At 31.7% G+C, this 19,260-nt stretch overlaps 1 protein-coding gene across 2 annotated transcripts in view; it reads right to left on the bottom strand.

Annotated features, from left to right (window-relative positions):
• The window catches only part of LOC117167625 (homeobox protein aristaless-like), a 171,263-nt gene that overhangs the window by 14,166 nt on the left and 137,837 nt on the right, over nt 1-19,260 (bottom strand). For both annotated transcript variants that reach the window (XM_033352695.1, XM_033352696.1), the window contains exon 3: nt 6,878-6,923. In XM_033352695.1, coding sequence (XP_033208586.1) covers nt 6,878-6,923 — 46 coding nt within the window. The remainder of the gene's footprint in view (nt 1-6,877; nt 6,924-19,260) is intronic.

Genomic DNA, 19,260 nt, shown 5'->3' with positions numbered 1-19,260 from the left:
ACAAGTTTTCTATGCTTTTTGTACTAAGAGATGAAAATATAACTCCTCAAATACATGCGAAGTTTCTTCTCTGGTTCTCCAACTTCATTTTTTAACTAAAGGGTGGTTTTCGGCATTAAAGGTGGTTTTGAGTAGAGTGATAATTATGGCGTTTTTTTATGATCTGAGACCCTGTTACACTCCAAATCACTTCTTATTTTGGATAGGAAGTGGGTGGAAATTATTCGGCCGTTAAAGGTTTAAATTTAAAAATTAAACAGCTACACAATTTTTTATGTGTCAAAATTGAAGCTTTCTGGTGCGCTCCGATCTTCGACCAGGGCTTTCTCGCATATGGTTATCTTTTTCAAAACGCTCTTTTTGCGATTCAACAGAGCTAAGCAATATCTCAAAAGGACTTTCTTGTTTTTCTCTTAAATTAAACAATTAAACATTTACGCAACTTTTTACGTGTCAAAATTAAGGCTTTTTGGTGCTCTTCATTCTTTGACCATGGCATTCTCGTAAATGGTTATCTTTTTTAAATTGCTCTTTTCGCGATTCCATCGAGCTGGCCAACAGCTCAAAAGTACTTTCTTGTTACATTCTCATCATAATGAGAAGGCACTGATTTTTTATTTTATTTTTATTAACAAAAAAAAAACAGTTATGCCACTTTTCATGTATAAACATCAGAGTTTATGGGTACACGCTGTACATTAGACAAAGGTTTTCTCGAAGAAGGATGCTTCTTTTAGGATGTTCGATTCATAGTTTGATAAAGCCCCACAGCACCTCGAAACTTTTTTGATTTTTTTTGTTTAAAATTATTTGCGTGAAAGTTAAACACTTTTTTAGTTCTCCTGTAAAATTCGGGTTTTGGCACTTACGCCCATATGCAGTGTGCCCCTTCAAATACGTCTATTGTCTTTGTAGTAATACGTATAGGGAGAGGTTTTTTTTAATGAAGAAAGATTGTTATGATTATTTCTCAAACTTGATTTGAATAAAATATACAATGGAAATTCTAACAAATTAAATTACTTTTATAAGGTAAAATACGGAATCTAATGGAACTAATGTACTTACACATATGTGAATTCTAACAGTTTTTTTTAATCATTTGAATAAAATTCCAATTCATTCAGTTTACGCGCTGCGGAGTCGTAACAATGGTTTCACGAGAGTGCTACTAATGGCTCTTTTACGTAATTATATAGAAAGATTAATCTTATTGTAAAGAAGTCGGTCATAATGAAATCACACTGTGCAAAAGTTTTAATTTTATGAGAAGCTCTTTATGGCTAACTGATATAGTTAATTTAGATTTCAATAGTACTCCTGCCAAAAATATGGGACTTTTGGGGAAAGATTATTTGTTTAAATAAGATATAATTATCAGAGTGTACCAAAAACAGTGATGTTTTAAAATTCGTATCCTACTAGCAGTCGGATAATTGTTTTTGGAATAAGCAAACTCGACTTGTATCTTTTTCAATTTTTTACTAAGATTTCGGACAGCGCAGTGTACTTTAATCTTTCTCTCCAATTTTCTGATAGTAAAAAATGAGAAACTCGAATCTATTGTGATAATTATAAATAGCGAATGATGATTCTAAAAGCATGTTCTAAATTAAATTGTGCATTAATGAATTAATGTATCATTGAAACAAAATACAAACAGAATACATTTCGAGACCTCCTGAAGTATGTATACCGGGCAACTTTTAAAAGACTAATCAGAATTGATTATGCTTTCACAGACGTTTTGAGAGTACGAAAAGAAAGATCACGTCCGTTAACCAAAATTTTTTTAATTGACGGTTCTGTTTTTAAAAAAATACCAAATTTAATTTTCCGGTCAAACTATGCAAGATACGAAAAAAATGAATATACAAAATTTTATTTAATAAACAAGAATCTACAAATTGATAAAAAATCATTTTTCGATAGGAAGCGTAGTTTTTGTTTTAATCGTACAAAATGTCATTAAAAATTTAATGTTTTGAAAGACAACATAAGGTACGAACAAAATAAATAGACCAAAGTTTTTCAGCCAAAAATTATCTATATATTTGTTATTCGTCATTTATCGATAGAATGCGTAGCTTTTGTTTTAATCATAGGCAATAAAATCAAAAATTAAAAAACTAAATTTTTGGAAAAACAAAACAAGGTACGAAAAGAATGAATAAAGCAAAATTGTCAAATAAAAAAATCTATAAATTTGTTATTAATTATTTTTTCATAGAATGCTCAGTTCTTATTTCAGTCGTAGGAGATAGCATTAAAAATTAAAAAATTAAATCCTTGAAAAAACAACACAGAAGGTGCAAAGAAAAATGAATAGACAAAGGTTGTTCACCCAAAAAACATCCACACATTTGTTATAATTCATTTTTCGATACAGCTCGTAGTTTTGGTTTTAATCATATACAAATTAATTTAAAAATATTATTAAATTTTTAGAAAAATTACAAAACGTACATACAATAAAATCTTCAATAACCAAATTGTTCGCCTCACTTAGGTATCAAAATTTGGTTTCGATCATTTTTTGATAGGATGAGCACTTTTTTTAAATTATAAAAACAAAACCAAGAAAACAAGGTTGTTCCAATATAAATAAATTCACATTATTAATTTTAATAATATTCATTATTCTTTGAGATGATACATATTCAGGGTAGCTGCGAATAAAGTTAATGCAAAAACGAAAAAAAAAATAAAATAAAAATGATAGGTAATGAAAAATCCAATTTTTACTTCGTTTCGCCATATTTGAATAAACTATCCTGGTCCGAAATACAGAAATTATTACAATAGAGTGAAACCTGATATAGAAAATTTCGCGTTTTAGATATATGAACTTTAATCGTGTGCGAAGCGGGAGATACATACATTAGCAAACGCGATAAGAATGTGCCCACTAAGCGGGCAGATTTTTAAATTTATTTTTGAGAATAAATCAACTTGTATATTTTTGTTTATTCATACCCATAAAACATCGGGATATTCGAGGATATCCAATTCATATCCAAAGATGCCCTGTGGATATTCGAGATACATATTCTAGGCAATTGCTCGATTTCGCAGCAAGATGGGAATTTCTATATCCTTGAGATATCCATACGATATCTTAAAACGCTCTTGGACGTTTCTTGCATATTTAAGTATTTAAAAAATATATTCTCGAAAGATTCAGAAAGATTCAGAAACATTTCAAGATATCGCATAGATATTCCAGGGATATAGAAATTTGTACATGTCGAGCAATATCTCTAGGTCAATGATATCCAGAGGATGTCTTGCACATAAAATATAGTATTCCGTGCTGTACGGAATTTTATTTTTTATTTATTGTTTTATTATCAAATACAAAACATATATTAGTCTCAAGTTATGTAGAAAATTACGCATAAAATGGACAACAATCCCATATTATTTTTTACAACATTATGATTACTTTTAGATATGCTACAAATTTATGTCAATAATTTTGAATAACATAAAATAAGAAGAATCGAAACTAAACTTTATCAGTTAATAAAAGTTATAATATGTGCATGCAGATTTTCACGATGCACAAGTTTTGATTTTGGTTTGATTGAAAACAGAGAAAACTGCGGAGAATTTTGAAAATAGTATACTATTAAGTACTATTTTTAAAATAAAGGAGGGGTAGAAAGAGTATGTGAACAATATGTGAATGACTTTAAAACTTCGATTTTTTTCAGTCGTTCAACATGAGCCTGATTTCTTCGAATGAGAAAAACTACCAGATAAGATGCGAAATCGATTCCCAGCAGGAAATGACAACGCCCCGGCATTTCCTGTCCTGGAATTAGCCAAGAGGTGCTTGAAGAGTGGTATATAGATCATTTTATAAATAGTGAAATATACTTTTAATATAATTCAAAGTTATTTCACGGATGCTCTCGACTCTCCTAATAATTTCACTTTATCAATAACTTCTTATGCCAACATTTTACGAGTCCTTCCGTGATGTTTTCGACAAAATGACAGGCCATGAATGACAATTTGCCATCAATAAAGTAAGCGCAAGACTTTCATCCTTTGAAATAATTAACACCGTTGTTTAGTGCTGTTCCGGTGCGTGTCATTCTTTCAAGCCAAAGACAGGGGTTCTCAAAGTGTACCGTGTGAAGTCCGTTATTTGGCCTCACGGTTACCTTCCTAAGCGAGGATATCTCTACAAACTTCCTCGATTCGTTCTCGGTCGTTCTCCTCATTCTAACGTCTCAGCACCTCGAGATCGATGCGATGGCGGGATCGAAGACTGTGTCCGTTTGCAAGTATAATGAAGCGACCTCACTTTCGCGGCAATCCGTGGTCAGTTGGTCAAGACGATGCCGCGAAGGAACCAAGAAAAAAAGGGGGGAGGTCGGGAAAAACAGAGAAACAAACTCAGGGTGAGGAACATTCGACACGAAGGAAGCGAGAAAGAAAGAGTAAATACCGGGAATAAATTAAACTAATTGAGCAAATTAGCCAGCTGTTCACGCAACAAACGTTCACGAGTTCGACCAAGAACTACCGACACGCTGCGCTGATATCGTTCACGTATCTGTGCTCGAGCATAAAAGGATACAGTTCCTACAAAATGACCACTCGATAAGCTTTTTTAAGTAATTCCTTTTCAACCAAAGCGTCAAGAATTTCATTCTTGGCAGGACAATTATCTGAACGAAATGTCAGAGGACGAAAGGTAAACGATGTTATGTAACTGAAGCTGGAACCTATCATCCAGAATTCGTGCTTAGAAGTCTTTAAAGCTATTTTCAAAGATGAAAGTCATGCGAGATTTAGTTAATTTCAGATTAAGGGTATTGTAATAGGTTGAGGCAGAAAAAACTATTACCTAACAAGTTATGTTTATAGCTATTCACCACTCCAAATGAAAAGATTCTATCTCAGGACGTACACTTAACAGAAAAACACAATTGGTTTGTTTAAGAGAATCGTTCGCTTCATCTAAAAACTAGATTAATCTATGTGCACAAGATTGGTGCTAAGTTAATCAAACTCATTTGATTTAATCAGTCAAAGTATTTGGTAAATTCGTATTGTCAATTTTACATAATATATGTTTTATTTCAGCAAGTATTTTGTTAATTTAACCAAAATTGGATTACATGAACCTACCAAATTATTTATATTTATAGTTAAATAAATCAAAACGTTTCAGGAACTCAACCTTCCATAAACAAAATTTTTTCTCGGTAAAACCAAATATTATTTTGTTTATATAATAACTATATGTTATGGTAAAACAACACAAATTTTGTTTTGTGAAAAATATTTGGTTTACTGAGCAAAATATATTTTTCGAAGAAATGCTTCGCATTGAGTTTGTTCAAAAAGATCCAGAGATCTGTCAAAACCAATTGAAAAAAAATGAAATTTTAATTCAAGTTGCGAAACTACAAATGAAAACGTTATGGCGTGAAACTGGTGTTAGCTGTATATTTGGTGCTTGAATCGTTAAAAAATCATGTTTATTTATGACCGAGCACTTAACGAAGATAAGTATCATTACTATAAATATTTTTATAACCATGTTCAGGCATTTGGCATTTTCTAACACAGACCTTTTTTCCGTGGAATCCTTTTCTTCATCTTGTACGTAAAAATTTTCCATTCAACAAATACGAGCACATTTCTTTACATCACATTATATCAATGAATGTTTAGGAGTTACAAATAAGTGAATTTGTTTATAAAGTATTTTTAGAACATGTTTTTATAACAATGGCACCAATTTTTATTTTGTGTTTTGACAAGATAGTTTTATTAATTATCAATTTTGCCATTTCAAAACTTAATATCTTTCTAACTTTTGTTTTTAACAATCGTCTTTAAAGTACCTTTTTTCCTTTAAATGATGAAAATTATGGAATGTTTAAAATTGTAAGCTACTAAAAATAATTTTAAATGTGGTGCCAAATTTAAAATGAGTTTAACACTAAAAAGTATGTGTTATTTTTGCAATACCTGATCATTTTAATAATTATTTCAAATTCAAAGAGAAAAATCTACAATAAAAAAGTGCAACTTTGTATCTTCTAATAACACTGCAATTATTATTGGAAAGCAATAAAAAACTGAATAATAATACTAAGCATGCGAAATCTCATTAATAGCATATTTCCTAACGACATCTTTCGCAATAATTCAACTCTCAGTGACACATAATAAGGCATAATAGAATAAAAAAATAAAATTGTCTTCACAAACAGTCATTAAATCCCTATGTGATTGATTTTGCAATATTTTTTCAAAATTGTAATACCTTTTTAAATGAAAATGTAAACGCAGAGTAAAATTGATATTAATGATTCACCACTGGAAGTATGAATAATCTATAAATTGAACTTTTTTGTTCTTCCGAAAACAATCATTAATACGTGCAATATATTTAGTAATGTATGCTATTAAAGATCATGCTGCTCATAGCAACATGCACCCAACTAAGTCATTATACTTCGTGATGTATTTAATGAATCAATTGATAATCATACAGAAAAACACTTTGTTTTATTATTCTATTAAAAAACTCTGAATCCTTGAATCTTTTTCTCTTCTGGAAATGTTTAACTAAAAAAATTGTAAACTGGAAATAGGTAAACGTCTAGTAGTTTAATATTTTCAATATTTCACTGAGTTGTGAGAACAAGAACGCAGTTGCTACTCTAGTAAATTTACAATACTTTCATTCAATTAAGAAGAAAATGATATTAAAAATGTATGTTGAATATGAATCAAAGTTGAAATAATGGTAAATACACATAATTTAGTTTTATCAGAGAAGGCTTTTAACAATCAGAAACGGGTCTCGTGAATCGAAAGCATACGTATGTATTTTTTATCGACTGACCTGTATGCGAGCCTCCGTCAGACCAATCTTCATGGCGAGTTCCTCTCTGAAAAAAAAGACGTTGTCATTAGTCGGACAAAGGACCAAGGACCTTCAAGGCCGCAACATTTACGCGCACTAATGGATTACATCCTGTCTCGCAAAAGTCCCGTCCCCGGATGCCATTATTAAATCTGCCGACACTTATTTTACCTTTTCTTAGATTTCTTGGAAAATGCCAGCAGCTGTATTAAGCCAACTAAATTTCATATATGCTTTCAATTAGTCGTCTTTTGAAACGAAAAGATAAAGAAAATTACTCAACCTAACTGGCTAGGTATGAAAACTATTTTATGCTCCGAGGACGCGAAACAAATTGAAAATTTAACAACAATAATGATCATATAATTTACACAATGTTAATATAATTTCTAGGAACAAATTAATTGTATGAAGACTTCTACAATCTTCTGATTATAAGTCAATCACTCAGTAAATTAATTAGGAAATGTTGTTTTATTTTAGTTTGACCGGGTATGAGAAAAATGAGCACAAAAGTACAAACTTTTCTCCTATGAGCATTAATCACTGGTAAAAATCATGAACAGGGGAAACCAGTACGAGGTGGATAAAAAAGTTTTGAAGTTATAATATTTATAAATGAGGAACACGTGGGGATAGTTTTATATACTAAATAAAGCTGCAACATAATTTTTAAAGAGAGTAATGCCATCACATTAGTTATATTAGCCATTCATCCTATATTTTATATATAATTTGTTAAAATGCTGCGATTTTATTTCGATACTCTTCCGATAAGAAGTTAATATACACATTTGAAGCCTTTTCCAAAAGTTGGGGAAGGAAATTTTCTATAAATTCATTACATCAAATCCAAAAATGTTATTTAAAAATATTTGTTTATCTATACAGCTTTCTTTTTAAGTATATTATAAGAATTGTATTAGTTCTTGACTGTGCCATATTTAACATGCAATCATGATAGTCGTTGCTTTCAACTATCGTAGACAAAAAAACAACGAATAATTGTATTTGTTTCTGTTGATGAAATGCATGAACTTGCTTATTTCTTCAAATGTTATTTGGTTGGTAGAACTTATTTGTTTCTGCTCGCAACCTGAAAGCAGAAAACCTACTTTAATATCCAAGTCTGACCTATGAACAATTTATTCGCCTCGTAACGAATGGCACTTCTCATAAAAACACGCAAAATATATTTTTGACGAAAAATAGAAGCATTGATCATCAGACAGTTTTAAAGCCAAGAGTTTGATGAATTGAAGTAACTGGTGATAAAATATTGAAATCAAATTAATTTCTTAAAAAATGATAATCTGTCAGCAGAGAAAATTATCATCACCATGTTAAAAACATATTTTTTAATTTCTGACTACAAAAATAGCAATTAAGTGGTAAAAAGGCTGATTATAGAACTTGTTTTTGATATTGTAACTCATTAAAAAATACTACAGCACTTTTGCTTTAAAAATCCAGTCACTTTATGCCATTATTAAGTTCGCACTGATATGCAAACTCGTACTGGTTTCCCTAAAACTTTAATAAAACTTTTCTACTAATTTTGTCCGTATTTAGCTACTTGCAAAACATCTAAAAAAACATTATTCGAAATCCAAACGGGATCCCAATAGAACTTTTTCTAAATGGTCAATTAGAAATGATTCCAGATGTTCTTAAAAATCACAGGGGGGTTTAGTGAAGATGCGTGCACAAAAGTGCAATTACGTCGATTAGTGATCTTCGCAGCGTGTCTAAAGTCTCGGCAGAAATTTAAAAATGAGCTTTAAATTACAGATGCAGGGGCCACTCAAAGTTAATCGACGACTGCACCATTAAGAGTTCTGGTTCATTATCGCACGACTTAATTCCGCGCGTTTCTTTCCTTCATCGAACAGTATCTTCGGTTTTCCGATTAATTAGCTCTTTTGCCAAGAGCCTTACCGTTTGGGCAATTATTTTTACACTTGGTAATTCAATGAGGTTACGAGGAGTTCACTAAAATTGCACTTATAGAGAAGGACGTACGAATAAGACTGATTACCGTTTTCTGTCCTACCGTAATCACTACCACAGTAAAGTATACTTGGTTGTAGGATAATCTGTACTTGTTCCCTTGAATGTGCTGTCTCAATGAAGTAGGTACATTTTGTAAAACTAAATCTCTCACGGTAATGCCACGCTTCTGCACATACGTTTCTACTGACATGCAATTTTACCTTTCCCTTTCCAGCGACCGCTCTCAATCGTCCAGTATACGAGTACATATATATCATCTAACTCTCAGGATTTAATAAGATCACGAAATTTTGTGGTCAGACTGCCGTCCCTAATTACCTCGTCTCGTCCACCATACGTACCTCCTCTGCACTGTTCCTGATTTGTTATTTTTTAGCATATCCTCACAAAGAAGAGAGTTTTTTAATTTCAAATCCAAGTTGTATTTTGAAAAGGTGCTATCTCGAGAAATTTGCAGTTTGAGTTTTAATCCTACACCTATTTAGGTTATTTTAAATTCTTATAAATGGACTCTATACAGCAAAATTCTGCGAAATCAAACTCTATATAATTTAATTTAATTATTAATATTTTTACAATTCTTCACAAAAATAAAATATAATGGTTAAAATCCCACAGATTTAAACTTTGTATCGTAAAACTCTAAAAAAGTCAAGTAATTTATTTATTACTATAATTAGGGGTCTAAAACAATCGAAAGCTACCCGAAAGTTCAGAATTTCTATGATTTCATTAAGTTAACAAAATTCATATAAGATTCGCTGCTGACGGGTTTTTTTAATTTTTGATGTGACAAAAATTTGGAACCAAAATTGCGATCAAGTTTTTGGAAAATTCAATAAATGACCTGATTTTCTATAAATCGGTAATCAGTAATCGGTGTTCCGGATTTCTGCACACATTTTAAGTAAAAATTAAAAAATAAGACATTTGTTCAGTTTTGAGTTTTTGCACACACCAAAATCTAATTTAAACAAATTTCTAAACTCTACACAAATACATTCAGCATAGAACAATTCTTTAAGCCATAATCATTTTTCAGTTGTTTAGCATCATTGCCTATTGTCTTTGAATTGTTACTGGATTACAAAAATATTACATAATTATTAAATTAAATTATAGTATAGATAATTCCTATGTATACTTATATAAAATTGATACCACAAACCTTGATTCTTGAAAATGTATAACATACTGCTAGGTTATTATTTTTTAATCAATCAGCATGTCTCTGATTATCATTAAGTATTATCTTACAAATCCATCATAAACAATCAACTCTTTTTACAAACAGTAAACAAGCCATTTCAAATTTGATTTCTGCGTGCCTATAAATGGCTTTTACTGATTATAATCTAATCAATTCTCAAGCAAATAATTAATACTAAGTCTAATCAGATGCATAAATTTTGATTAGAAACAAGTAATTATATAATTAAAGTTTAAGGCTTCCTACATGTAAAGAGTGCCGACACAGATGCAACGGCATTAAGAATTTTTACTCAGACAGCACATACTATGTCTCCAAGAGCAATTAACGAACAAGATAAGGTCAATAATATTTAATTTAATATATGTAATAATTCTACTGACTAAACTTCTAATACAACAAAAAAACAAGTTTTATTGAAATTTAAAGTAAAAATTTCTGAAAAGAATTACCGTAAGTCCGGTTTTAAAGGTTCGATATAATAAACACATCTAGTACAAATGAAATATCAATTATTTTTCCCATTGAGAATAAATATGGAAGGTGAATACATTCGGCTATTAATATCTCAATTTCAAATCTGCATTTCGATTAACTTTCAATCTGTAATCGTTTGCAGTTAATCGATCTCAGCAATCGATTGCAGCCCTTTATGCATTTCGATGCCAAGAGTACAGGGTCATCTGTTATTTCACCATCTTGCGATAATTGCTCACACAAAAGGTCGGTCGCTAAGTGGATTAGCATTCAGCTTTATCAATAACTCATTTATATTCTCTGCTCATCCTTTTTTCGTTATTGCCGATCAATTACGACAAGCGTATTTCTGATATGATCTTCAAGAAAAAAATGTCGACTGATATATTAGTACGTATGTGTTACAAACAATAAAATTTTGCTTTTATTTAATTAAAAGACTTCACGAGCAGAAATCAGAGGCCGTCCATATAGATTAAGTGGTCATTTAAGAGAGAGGGTAAATAGGGGGGGGGGGGTTTCAAGAGTAAATACATAAAAATGGATATTAGGTAATAAAAGCAAAAAAAAAAACGTGGAAAGGACAACTGTAGAAAAAGAAGAGGGCGTGCGCGTGTGCTTGGATCGTGTGAGCCAGAGGCAAGGCGCGCGGGCAATTAGAGTAATTACCGGACAATTACATTATCTAATTAACCTACGAGGTCGAGAATAGCCAGTCAGCGAGTCGCGGTTGTGATTTTGCCACGTGAAGAAATCCTAATTATTATTGTTTAACACACAGTCACCACAATCAACGCCCACTATAGAGTTACAGAAATTGTTGAAGGAAGACTGCGGACAAAGGAAACTTTTACGATCACAAGGGTTCTTTTTTCGGGTCATCTTACTCGTTCTTGAAATCACCAGAGGGCTTGACCTACTCTCCGCAAACACGCGAAAACTCTTGGGAATCCCTTTTGTCGTGTTTAGAGTCTAAGCACGTTTTCGTAACTTCGAATTATTTAATTATTAGTTAGAAGGATCGATAATTTTCTACAGAATGGTTTTCTTAGATTTCAACTCGCTTAAAAAAATATAGAGATTTTACATAACAGTGGCTTTTTTTACTAACAATTCAAGAAGACTATTGTTATTTGTTTGAATAATAAAATGCAGTCGACAAGAGGTTCATAAAATAAAAAATGTTTCCAAATAAGTCTGTTCTATTATATTTGGACGCACGTGCTATGGTTCTTGACGCGTAAATAGGCGTACAGTCATATTTTCCATATATTTGGTTTGAGGAAAAAAAGTGTTAAAAAAAATAGTTTAATTTTATTCTAGTCATGGCCTCAAGTATAAAGGAGAGAAATAAAGTCGGGGCTCTTCTCTTGACGATCTCTTATTTTTGGTTACCTGTTATGTTTGCGAAAAGCATCGAAGCCGAAGGAGAAGTCAGTAGCTGTGCGCTTAATGCGTGCGTAATGTGCGCTTAATACGCGTACGGCGTAGAGAGCCAATTACGAATTGGCCACGGTGCCTTCAATCGGATGAGGGTTGTACCTCGACGAAACGGTTCTTCGTATCGTTCAAATGTGAACGATAAAGAGAACGCGGGAATCTTCAGTCTCTGTTTTTTAAACAGAAGTTGTCATAGGAAAAATAATCATCTTCTGTATCAATACCTAAAATTAAACTTCTCAGCCAGAAATCCGTGCTGATAATAACGTTTGTACATTTCATTATAAATCAATTTCACATTTGGGGGTAATTTTCAGGTTCTACATGTATGCTTCAGGGATAAGAAAATGTTAAAAGCCAACTCAAATTATTAATGGTTTTATTTATCATTTTTGAATTATTTAAAAACAAAATTTTTTGAATGCTTCAATTTAAAATTATTTTACACATTTAATTCAAATCTTCTACTTCTATATATTGCTAATTATTCAGTATTGAATACTTCAAAATTAAAATTGCGCAATTACTACTGCTATATTTTGCTTCAGAATAAAAAAGTAAACAGGTACTGGTGAACGAAATCACTGACATTCTTCATATATTGGTCTCCATTTATTGATTAAAAAGTTAACACAAATACAAATGAGTTAGCCAAAGATGTTAATGTTTGAAAAAGGAAAAGTATTAAAACTATATAAATGGATTGTATAAAAACAATGAATTAAGGATCCAGAAGCTGCGAACTACTGTGCTTCAAAGCCCGCCCGCGGTTCTTTGAATGTGCCGCTACACTTCAATGACGCTTCATTATTGATCGAATGTTTCTATATGGTCGTATTAACAGAAGATTAATATATTTTTTCACATTTTGTTCGTTGTGGTAGGGGTAGTAGTACTGAAGATAATTTTTTTTTCTTAAAAATCACTTTATAGTCACATTTATGAAAATAATTTTTTTGTTCTTGAAAAGGATATAAGTTCTTAAGGCTTTGAAGGATAAATAAAAAAAATATCGAAATTTTCTAGTCAAATTTGAAAATACAAAAGCTTCTCGAATTAAACCTATCTACTGCAAGCGCATTATTATTTTGGTGCTTCGGTGCTTTCGGTTTTTCTTTTACCATTTTCGTTCTCTGAGATACTTACGCCCAAGGGGACCGGACTACATGAAAAAATTAGAGCGGAAAATGATTTGATGTGTAGGAATACTCAAATAGCTGAACTTCTCAAGAAAAGAACGAAATTTCTAAAAAAAAAGAGATCTCAAGAATTCACAAGCTTGCCTCTTAGGCAGAGCGGTTTATCTAAAGCCAGACGAGGGAGAGAATTTACCAAACCTTGTGAATACGAATGAATTATTCCAGAAGAACAAAAAGTTAGAAGTATATGAGTCTCGAACGGCTTAGAGAAGTAACTAGTAACTCAAGAAACTCATCTAACTAGATTCAGCGAGAATTTCGGTGAACCTAGCAGCCTTATTCTTTGCTTCTCTCAGATGCCAAATTACAATTTTTTTCCTCGGTTCAAACGATTCTATACATTTAATTACTTTTATTCCGCTCTAATGTAAAATTATAGGATAAGTTTTTCAATTCAATCAAAGCATGAAGAAATATATATGGTCATATATCCGGATAAATTCCCGGAATTTTATTTCTAAGAAGAAACCTTTAGGTTCAAAAACCAGTCGTCAAACCAGAAAATAATAATTTTGAGCTAGACTTAGAAAAACGCGAATATATCTCCTAAATTAGAGCAGACCATTAGAGCCTTTCTTATGCGGACATCCATATACGACTATTATAACGCGACAATCTCACCTAGTTCGAACATAGGAGCCGAAAATGATCGATCAACAAAGAATTAACCACTCGAAGCCGTATTTCTCCGAAGCAAAATAAAAATTCTTTACAAGAAGACATAGACCTTTCATCCTGAATTGAATGTATGTATAGGTAATCATTGTGTTGGCTTTTATGTTCAAGTACAGAATATTTAAGAGAAGAATTAAAGCGAGAAGTTTGGTTCGGTATAAGTGGTGAGGAAGAAGTTAGTTGAGTCGTTGAGCACCCCGTTCAGAGCTACTAAAAAACCAATAGCGAAATATGAAACGGTCGTAACATCGCCTCATGATTGGTCAACACGCCGCGGTAGCTCGAGCCACGAGCCTTATCTAAATTAGATCTTAAGAGCCCGTAAAGTAAATGACTACGATCCGCATATATATGATTGTATTTTGCATACTGACACAGCAGGCGCCTTGTGCGCCCTACGTCTACTGAATTATTGCAATTGAGAAACGATCGTCGACAGATCGCAATGAGAGCTCAATCTTTTCACATTTCTTACATAATCAGAGCATTCGTCTAGATATCCTGTCGGTAATGGGCTCAAAGACGTGGACGGCAATTATCGCGGAATTAATGTTTTCAATTACAGCGACTCGATTTGCCGTTTTAATCCAATTCGCCAAGAATTCTTAATCGAAATGAGCAAGGTATGCCTCGTCTTTCATCTTTGATATTTTAGTGATGTTGACGGTATGTACCAAAATTTCAATGCCTTAGACATGTCATAGAATGACGTTATAATTTTCAAGATTTTCGCAAACTGAAATTAAGTAGATGAATTTCCCTGATCTCGGCGTAGTTTCTAAAGTCGAGTTTTATAAGTTCATTAATTTCTGTTAGGAATTACGCGCAGATTAGTGAACACCTTAATTTATGTTTGAGTTATGCAAATTGTACGGACGGAGATATCGGCTTTCATGGCATACCAATCGGTTTTAATTAAAGATAGTGCCCGATTACTGATGAAAAAAAGTCGGCTAGCTCTTTAATGCAATCGTACACTTTCAATTAAACAAGGTAATAATTGACTATCAATATCTGATGAACTCTGGTTTACTGTATGTTTATTAGAAGGCCTACGCGGGGAATGAACAACTAAATTTGTTTGAACACTGCCGAAGCTTATAATTCTGCATATTTTTTAAGGCCTTGTATGTTTTTCAACTAATCTTTCAACATTTTATTCAGCAATATTCTAGTGATGAGATAGCTAGAACTGGGTGACTGAATCAAATCGTTAAGAATTTACACTCATTAGCAATTAAATGTCTCTAAAATCAATTATACAGAGAATTCACTGAATGAACTTCATTAAAAATTGCACTGCTAATCAGTGATATATCACTGTGAATGAGTAAAAATCCTTGGTGATTTTATTCATTGATCAATTTTTCATAAATTTAAAAAGATAAATCAGTAATGTGGGTGAGAATTACAATAACAATATATTTCAATAATGTACTTTTAGCTGGAGTACGTTCAAAACAGCCATTGAACTAAAAGAAAAAGTATCATAAAATAGACTGTTAATTACACATGGTTGTTATCTGAGTAGGGTAAGTGCAACAGTCTGGGGCCATTAATCCGCAGTAAGCATTTGAAAATTATTTATTCAACGAAGTAGTTAATTACTCCTGTTAATAATGCCATAAAATAAATAAAAAAATAGATATCTCTACTGGATAATACTAAATGGTAAAAACTAAATCATGCAGCATATGAATAAAAGTTAAGAACGTTCATAAATTAAAATGAGTAGCGATCGGTAAAATTTAAAAAATGGCCCTTCTGTTACTCTGAATCTAACAAGAAGTTTACAAGAAGAAATACAATAATTGCGAAACATTATAAAATAAGTTTTATATTAGATTTTTAAGTAATTTTCTCTAAATGATAAACTGTTTTTGTGAATAGTTCATAATAAAAAAGTTTACATTTGATTAAACAAATTAATTCATTCTTCGATTGGAATAAATATTTTTTTATCAAGTACAAAGCTACCGCCACAACGATCTAACTTTCGTTACATCAAATGAAATCAGGAGGGAGTTCGAAGCACATTAAGTTGGGAGAGAATGACTCGGCGTCGGTCGTTCAATTAATGACTGCAAAAGTAGACGTTGAGTAGAAGGAGCCGAAACCGTACCTGGAAACAATCATCCTTATTAAACTCGTCCCCGTGTCGCCCCTTCCACGCGAATGTAAACCTAGCTAACCTTTCAGATGTTTTACCGAGAACCTGATCTGAACACGTTAGTTCGATGTCGTAAAAAACAACGGAAGCGTTCCTTGTTCCTAAGAACTTAGCACCTTATAAAAAAGTATCTTTCAGAAATGAGCCTCGGTTTTTCATCAATCTTCACAAAAGATTTTTATCCCTTTGAAACTTTAAAAAAATTGTCATGGCGATCCAGCTTAATTTAAAAGATTTCTCCTTGACTCAAATAATAATTTTATGTTCATAGAAAAGCTCGCACTTCCTTGAAATTTAAATAATTCAATGAAATCAACAACTACTTAGCAAAAATAAATAGCCACCCATCTTCTGGTAAGATAATGTAGTGATTTATAACTCAATAAGAAATAAATTTCCAATACTTTTCTCAATAAACTTTACTTTTACAAGTTTCAGCACTTTGATAAAAAGGCATAAATCTCTGGAAAGACCAAAAAGCCGAATTAATTTGTAAACTCGTGTTGAATTTCACCTCTCGAGGATGAACGAAGGCGTTTCAGCAGGAAATTGTCGTGCAGATGTCTCGACTCACTCGATCGCTTTCTCTTCCTCTCTCTCTCCCTCACCATCAAACCAATATATATTTTTCTTTCTCGCTCTCTCATTCTCCCTGCTCGAACGTGCCCAGTGGTATTAATTTTGCACTAATTGGATTTTATGGTCGCTTAGGTTTATTGGCTAGTCTGCTATGCGAACCTTGCTGGAACGTTGCATATTCATTAGTCTCGACGTATAAGTGATGGGTGTGTGCGTGTGATCAACCATGTCGCTGTCTCTAAAAAGACCAATCTGTATTTGGAATTATATATATTATTTATAGTTTTCTACGTGGTGTTACTATTATTTATTATTTTGCCACAGTTGACTCGCGGAACCATAATATTAAGGTTTCTACTTTGTAATTAACATTTTTTTAAAGTAGAATATCACTGTGTGTTTTGAGACTAGTCGAAAAATTAACAATCTAATTGGAAATCCCTTATTTTACTACTCAAACTGTAAAGATTTTATGGTACTCATACATCAAATTTTTTATTTGGAAAAGTCTACAGTTTGGCACCAACTGAAGTGTTTAAAATTCTGCATGTAATTCTCTTTTCAAATGATTAACAGAAGGATGGTAACGTGCTGAATTTATAGCAATGCTATCGATGGTTTGAATCTAGCACGGCAGTTTCACTTTTCTTCAAATCATGGCTATGTTTTTCGCCTTACTAATAATATTTATCAATAATGAATGAAAACGGCGTATGAATGCTGTTCACAAAAATGATTTTTTCCATATGGACAATACAAGTTTGTATGCTTTTCGCTTCACATAATATTTCATGGAATTTAAAAAAAATTACAGAAAAAAGTCTTGATTCAAATCTAAATGTGGGCTTGTTTCATGGTGTAATGTGACATTACCCTTTTTCTCTGTGATTTTATTTCAATTCGTTCACTATTGTTAAGTATATAACTTGTGTGGGTTAAAGGTTTCAGCTTAACATTTAATTTATTGTTACATAAAAAATTGATAAAAAGGGATACTGAGATTTTGATTTTTTCATAAAGGGTTCTTTCTCAGCAATTTCGCTGTCAATTTTTCCTAATAGTAGCACAAGAGCACAAAAAACAAGCTATTCGATTTTTTCAATTAGAACTTTAAATGATTTTTTTAATTTAAATTTTATCACTAACTTTGCTTTTCTGCTCAAAGCTGCATAAAAAGGCAATTCAGAACTGATTAAAAAATTTAATGGGGGAATTTATTCGTTTCAGAAAATAGTTATAGAAAAAATATTTGAAAAAGTTGTCAATTTCTAATTTTTAATTTAGCGATCTTGCTTCTGTATAAATTTATAATTTCCATTGTACAATATCATAATAATTGGATGAAAATAATTTCAGTGAAGTCTATTTTTTCCTGCCATTTTCACATTGACTTAGTTACTATAGTCTAAACTTTATATTATATGAATATTCTTTGTATATTCACACATTTAATCATATACAAAAAAGGCCTTTGAGGCTTTTCTGTGCTTTTTAATTTCTAAGGTAGTGCATTTTTGGAACTACCACTTTTTCACGAATCGCATGATTGAGTTATAAATTATATTACATTGTGTTATGTATACGAATTTGATGGAAATAAGTTTAGAGAACCTTTGTTTTTCTTTTGAAATTTTTATTTAGAAGGCTAAAAATGCTACTTTTTATCAAATTTACCATTTTCACATCGACTTAGTTGCTATAGTCCAAATTATATATTATATGAATATTATAATTATGTGAATTCATAATATTAACCCTGTAAAAAAAGACCTTTAAGACTTTTCTGTACATTTTTATTTCTGAAGTATACAATGCATTTTTAAAACTTTCTCTTTTTTTACTATTTACATGATATATTTTGAATGATCTTGTTTTTTATATAAAGATATTTTTTCTGAGAAATTCACATAAATATATAGACCTTAATAAATTACACATTTGTCTCGTGAAACGTTTTTTTACGTAGTCAATAGTTTAATAGGAGCACTTGTTTTTATGATGAAAGTACCTTGAACTTTTTCTAATTTATCAAGAGAAAGTATAATAAAAAACCGAGTCAAACAAATTTAAAAATAATAATTTTTTTCTAAAATTATGAATTGTAAATAAAAATCTTCAACAAAAAATAGTTGCAGATTTTCAAAATCATTGAGCCTGTCATAAAAGTGCTATATAAGAAATACACACATTTCTTATTAAATCAGAAAAACTGCAAGTAAATTTTTTTTTTCCTCGTATAAACGAGTAAGGTAAGTGTGCCAGTTATCGAAAGCTTAAGGCGAATTTCAGATTTCAAATGCTTAAAAAACTATATATATATATATATATAAATTTATCATAAGGACAACCGCAGGATCTCGCCGGGAGCGGGTGCTAATCTGAAAAATTGCACCCGCTTCCAGCGAAATCGCGGTAAAATTTCAGCCACAACCACGTCTCACAACCGAGAGATAGGTGGTTACAGTCTGTAAAGGAATCAATACGACGATTGATACAGTCGTTGCAACTCCCTTATAAGGTCTCGATACTTCTCTTTCTTTTCATTCTCCTTGGCTATGATGTTTTTGTCAGCTGGTGCCGAAAATTCGATAACGAACAT

This window comes from Belonocnema kinseyi, chromosome 2 (genome assembly GCF_010883055.1).
Source record: "Belonocnema kinseyi isolate 2016_QV_RU_SX_M_011 chromosome 2, B_treatae_v1, whole genome shotgun sequence".
Taxonomy (NCBI): Eukaryota; Metazoa; Arthropoda; class Insecta; order Hymenoptera; family Cynipidae; genus Belonocnema; species Belonocnema kinseyi.
The sequence above is the reverse complement of the archived record's forward strand: the minus strand, read 5'-3'. Positions and strand labels throughout refer to the sequence as shown.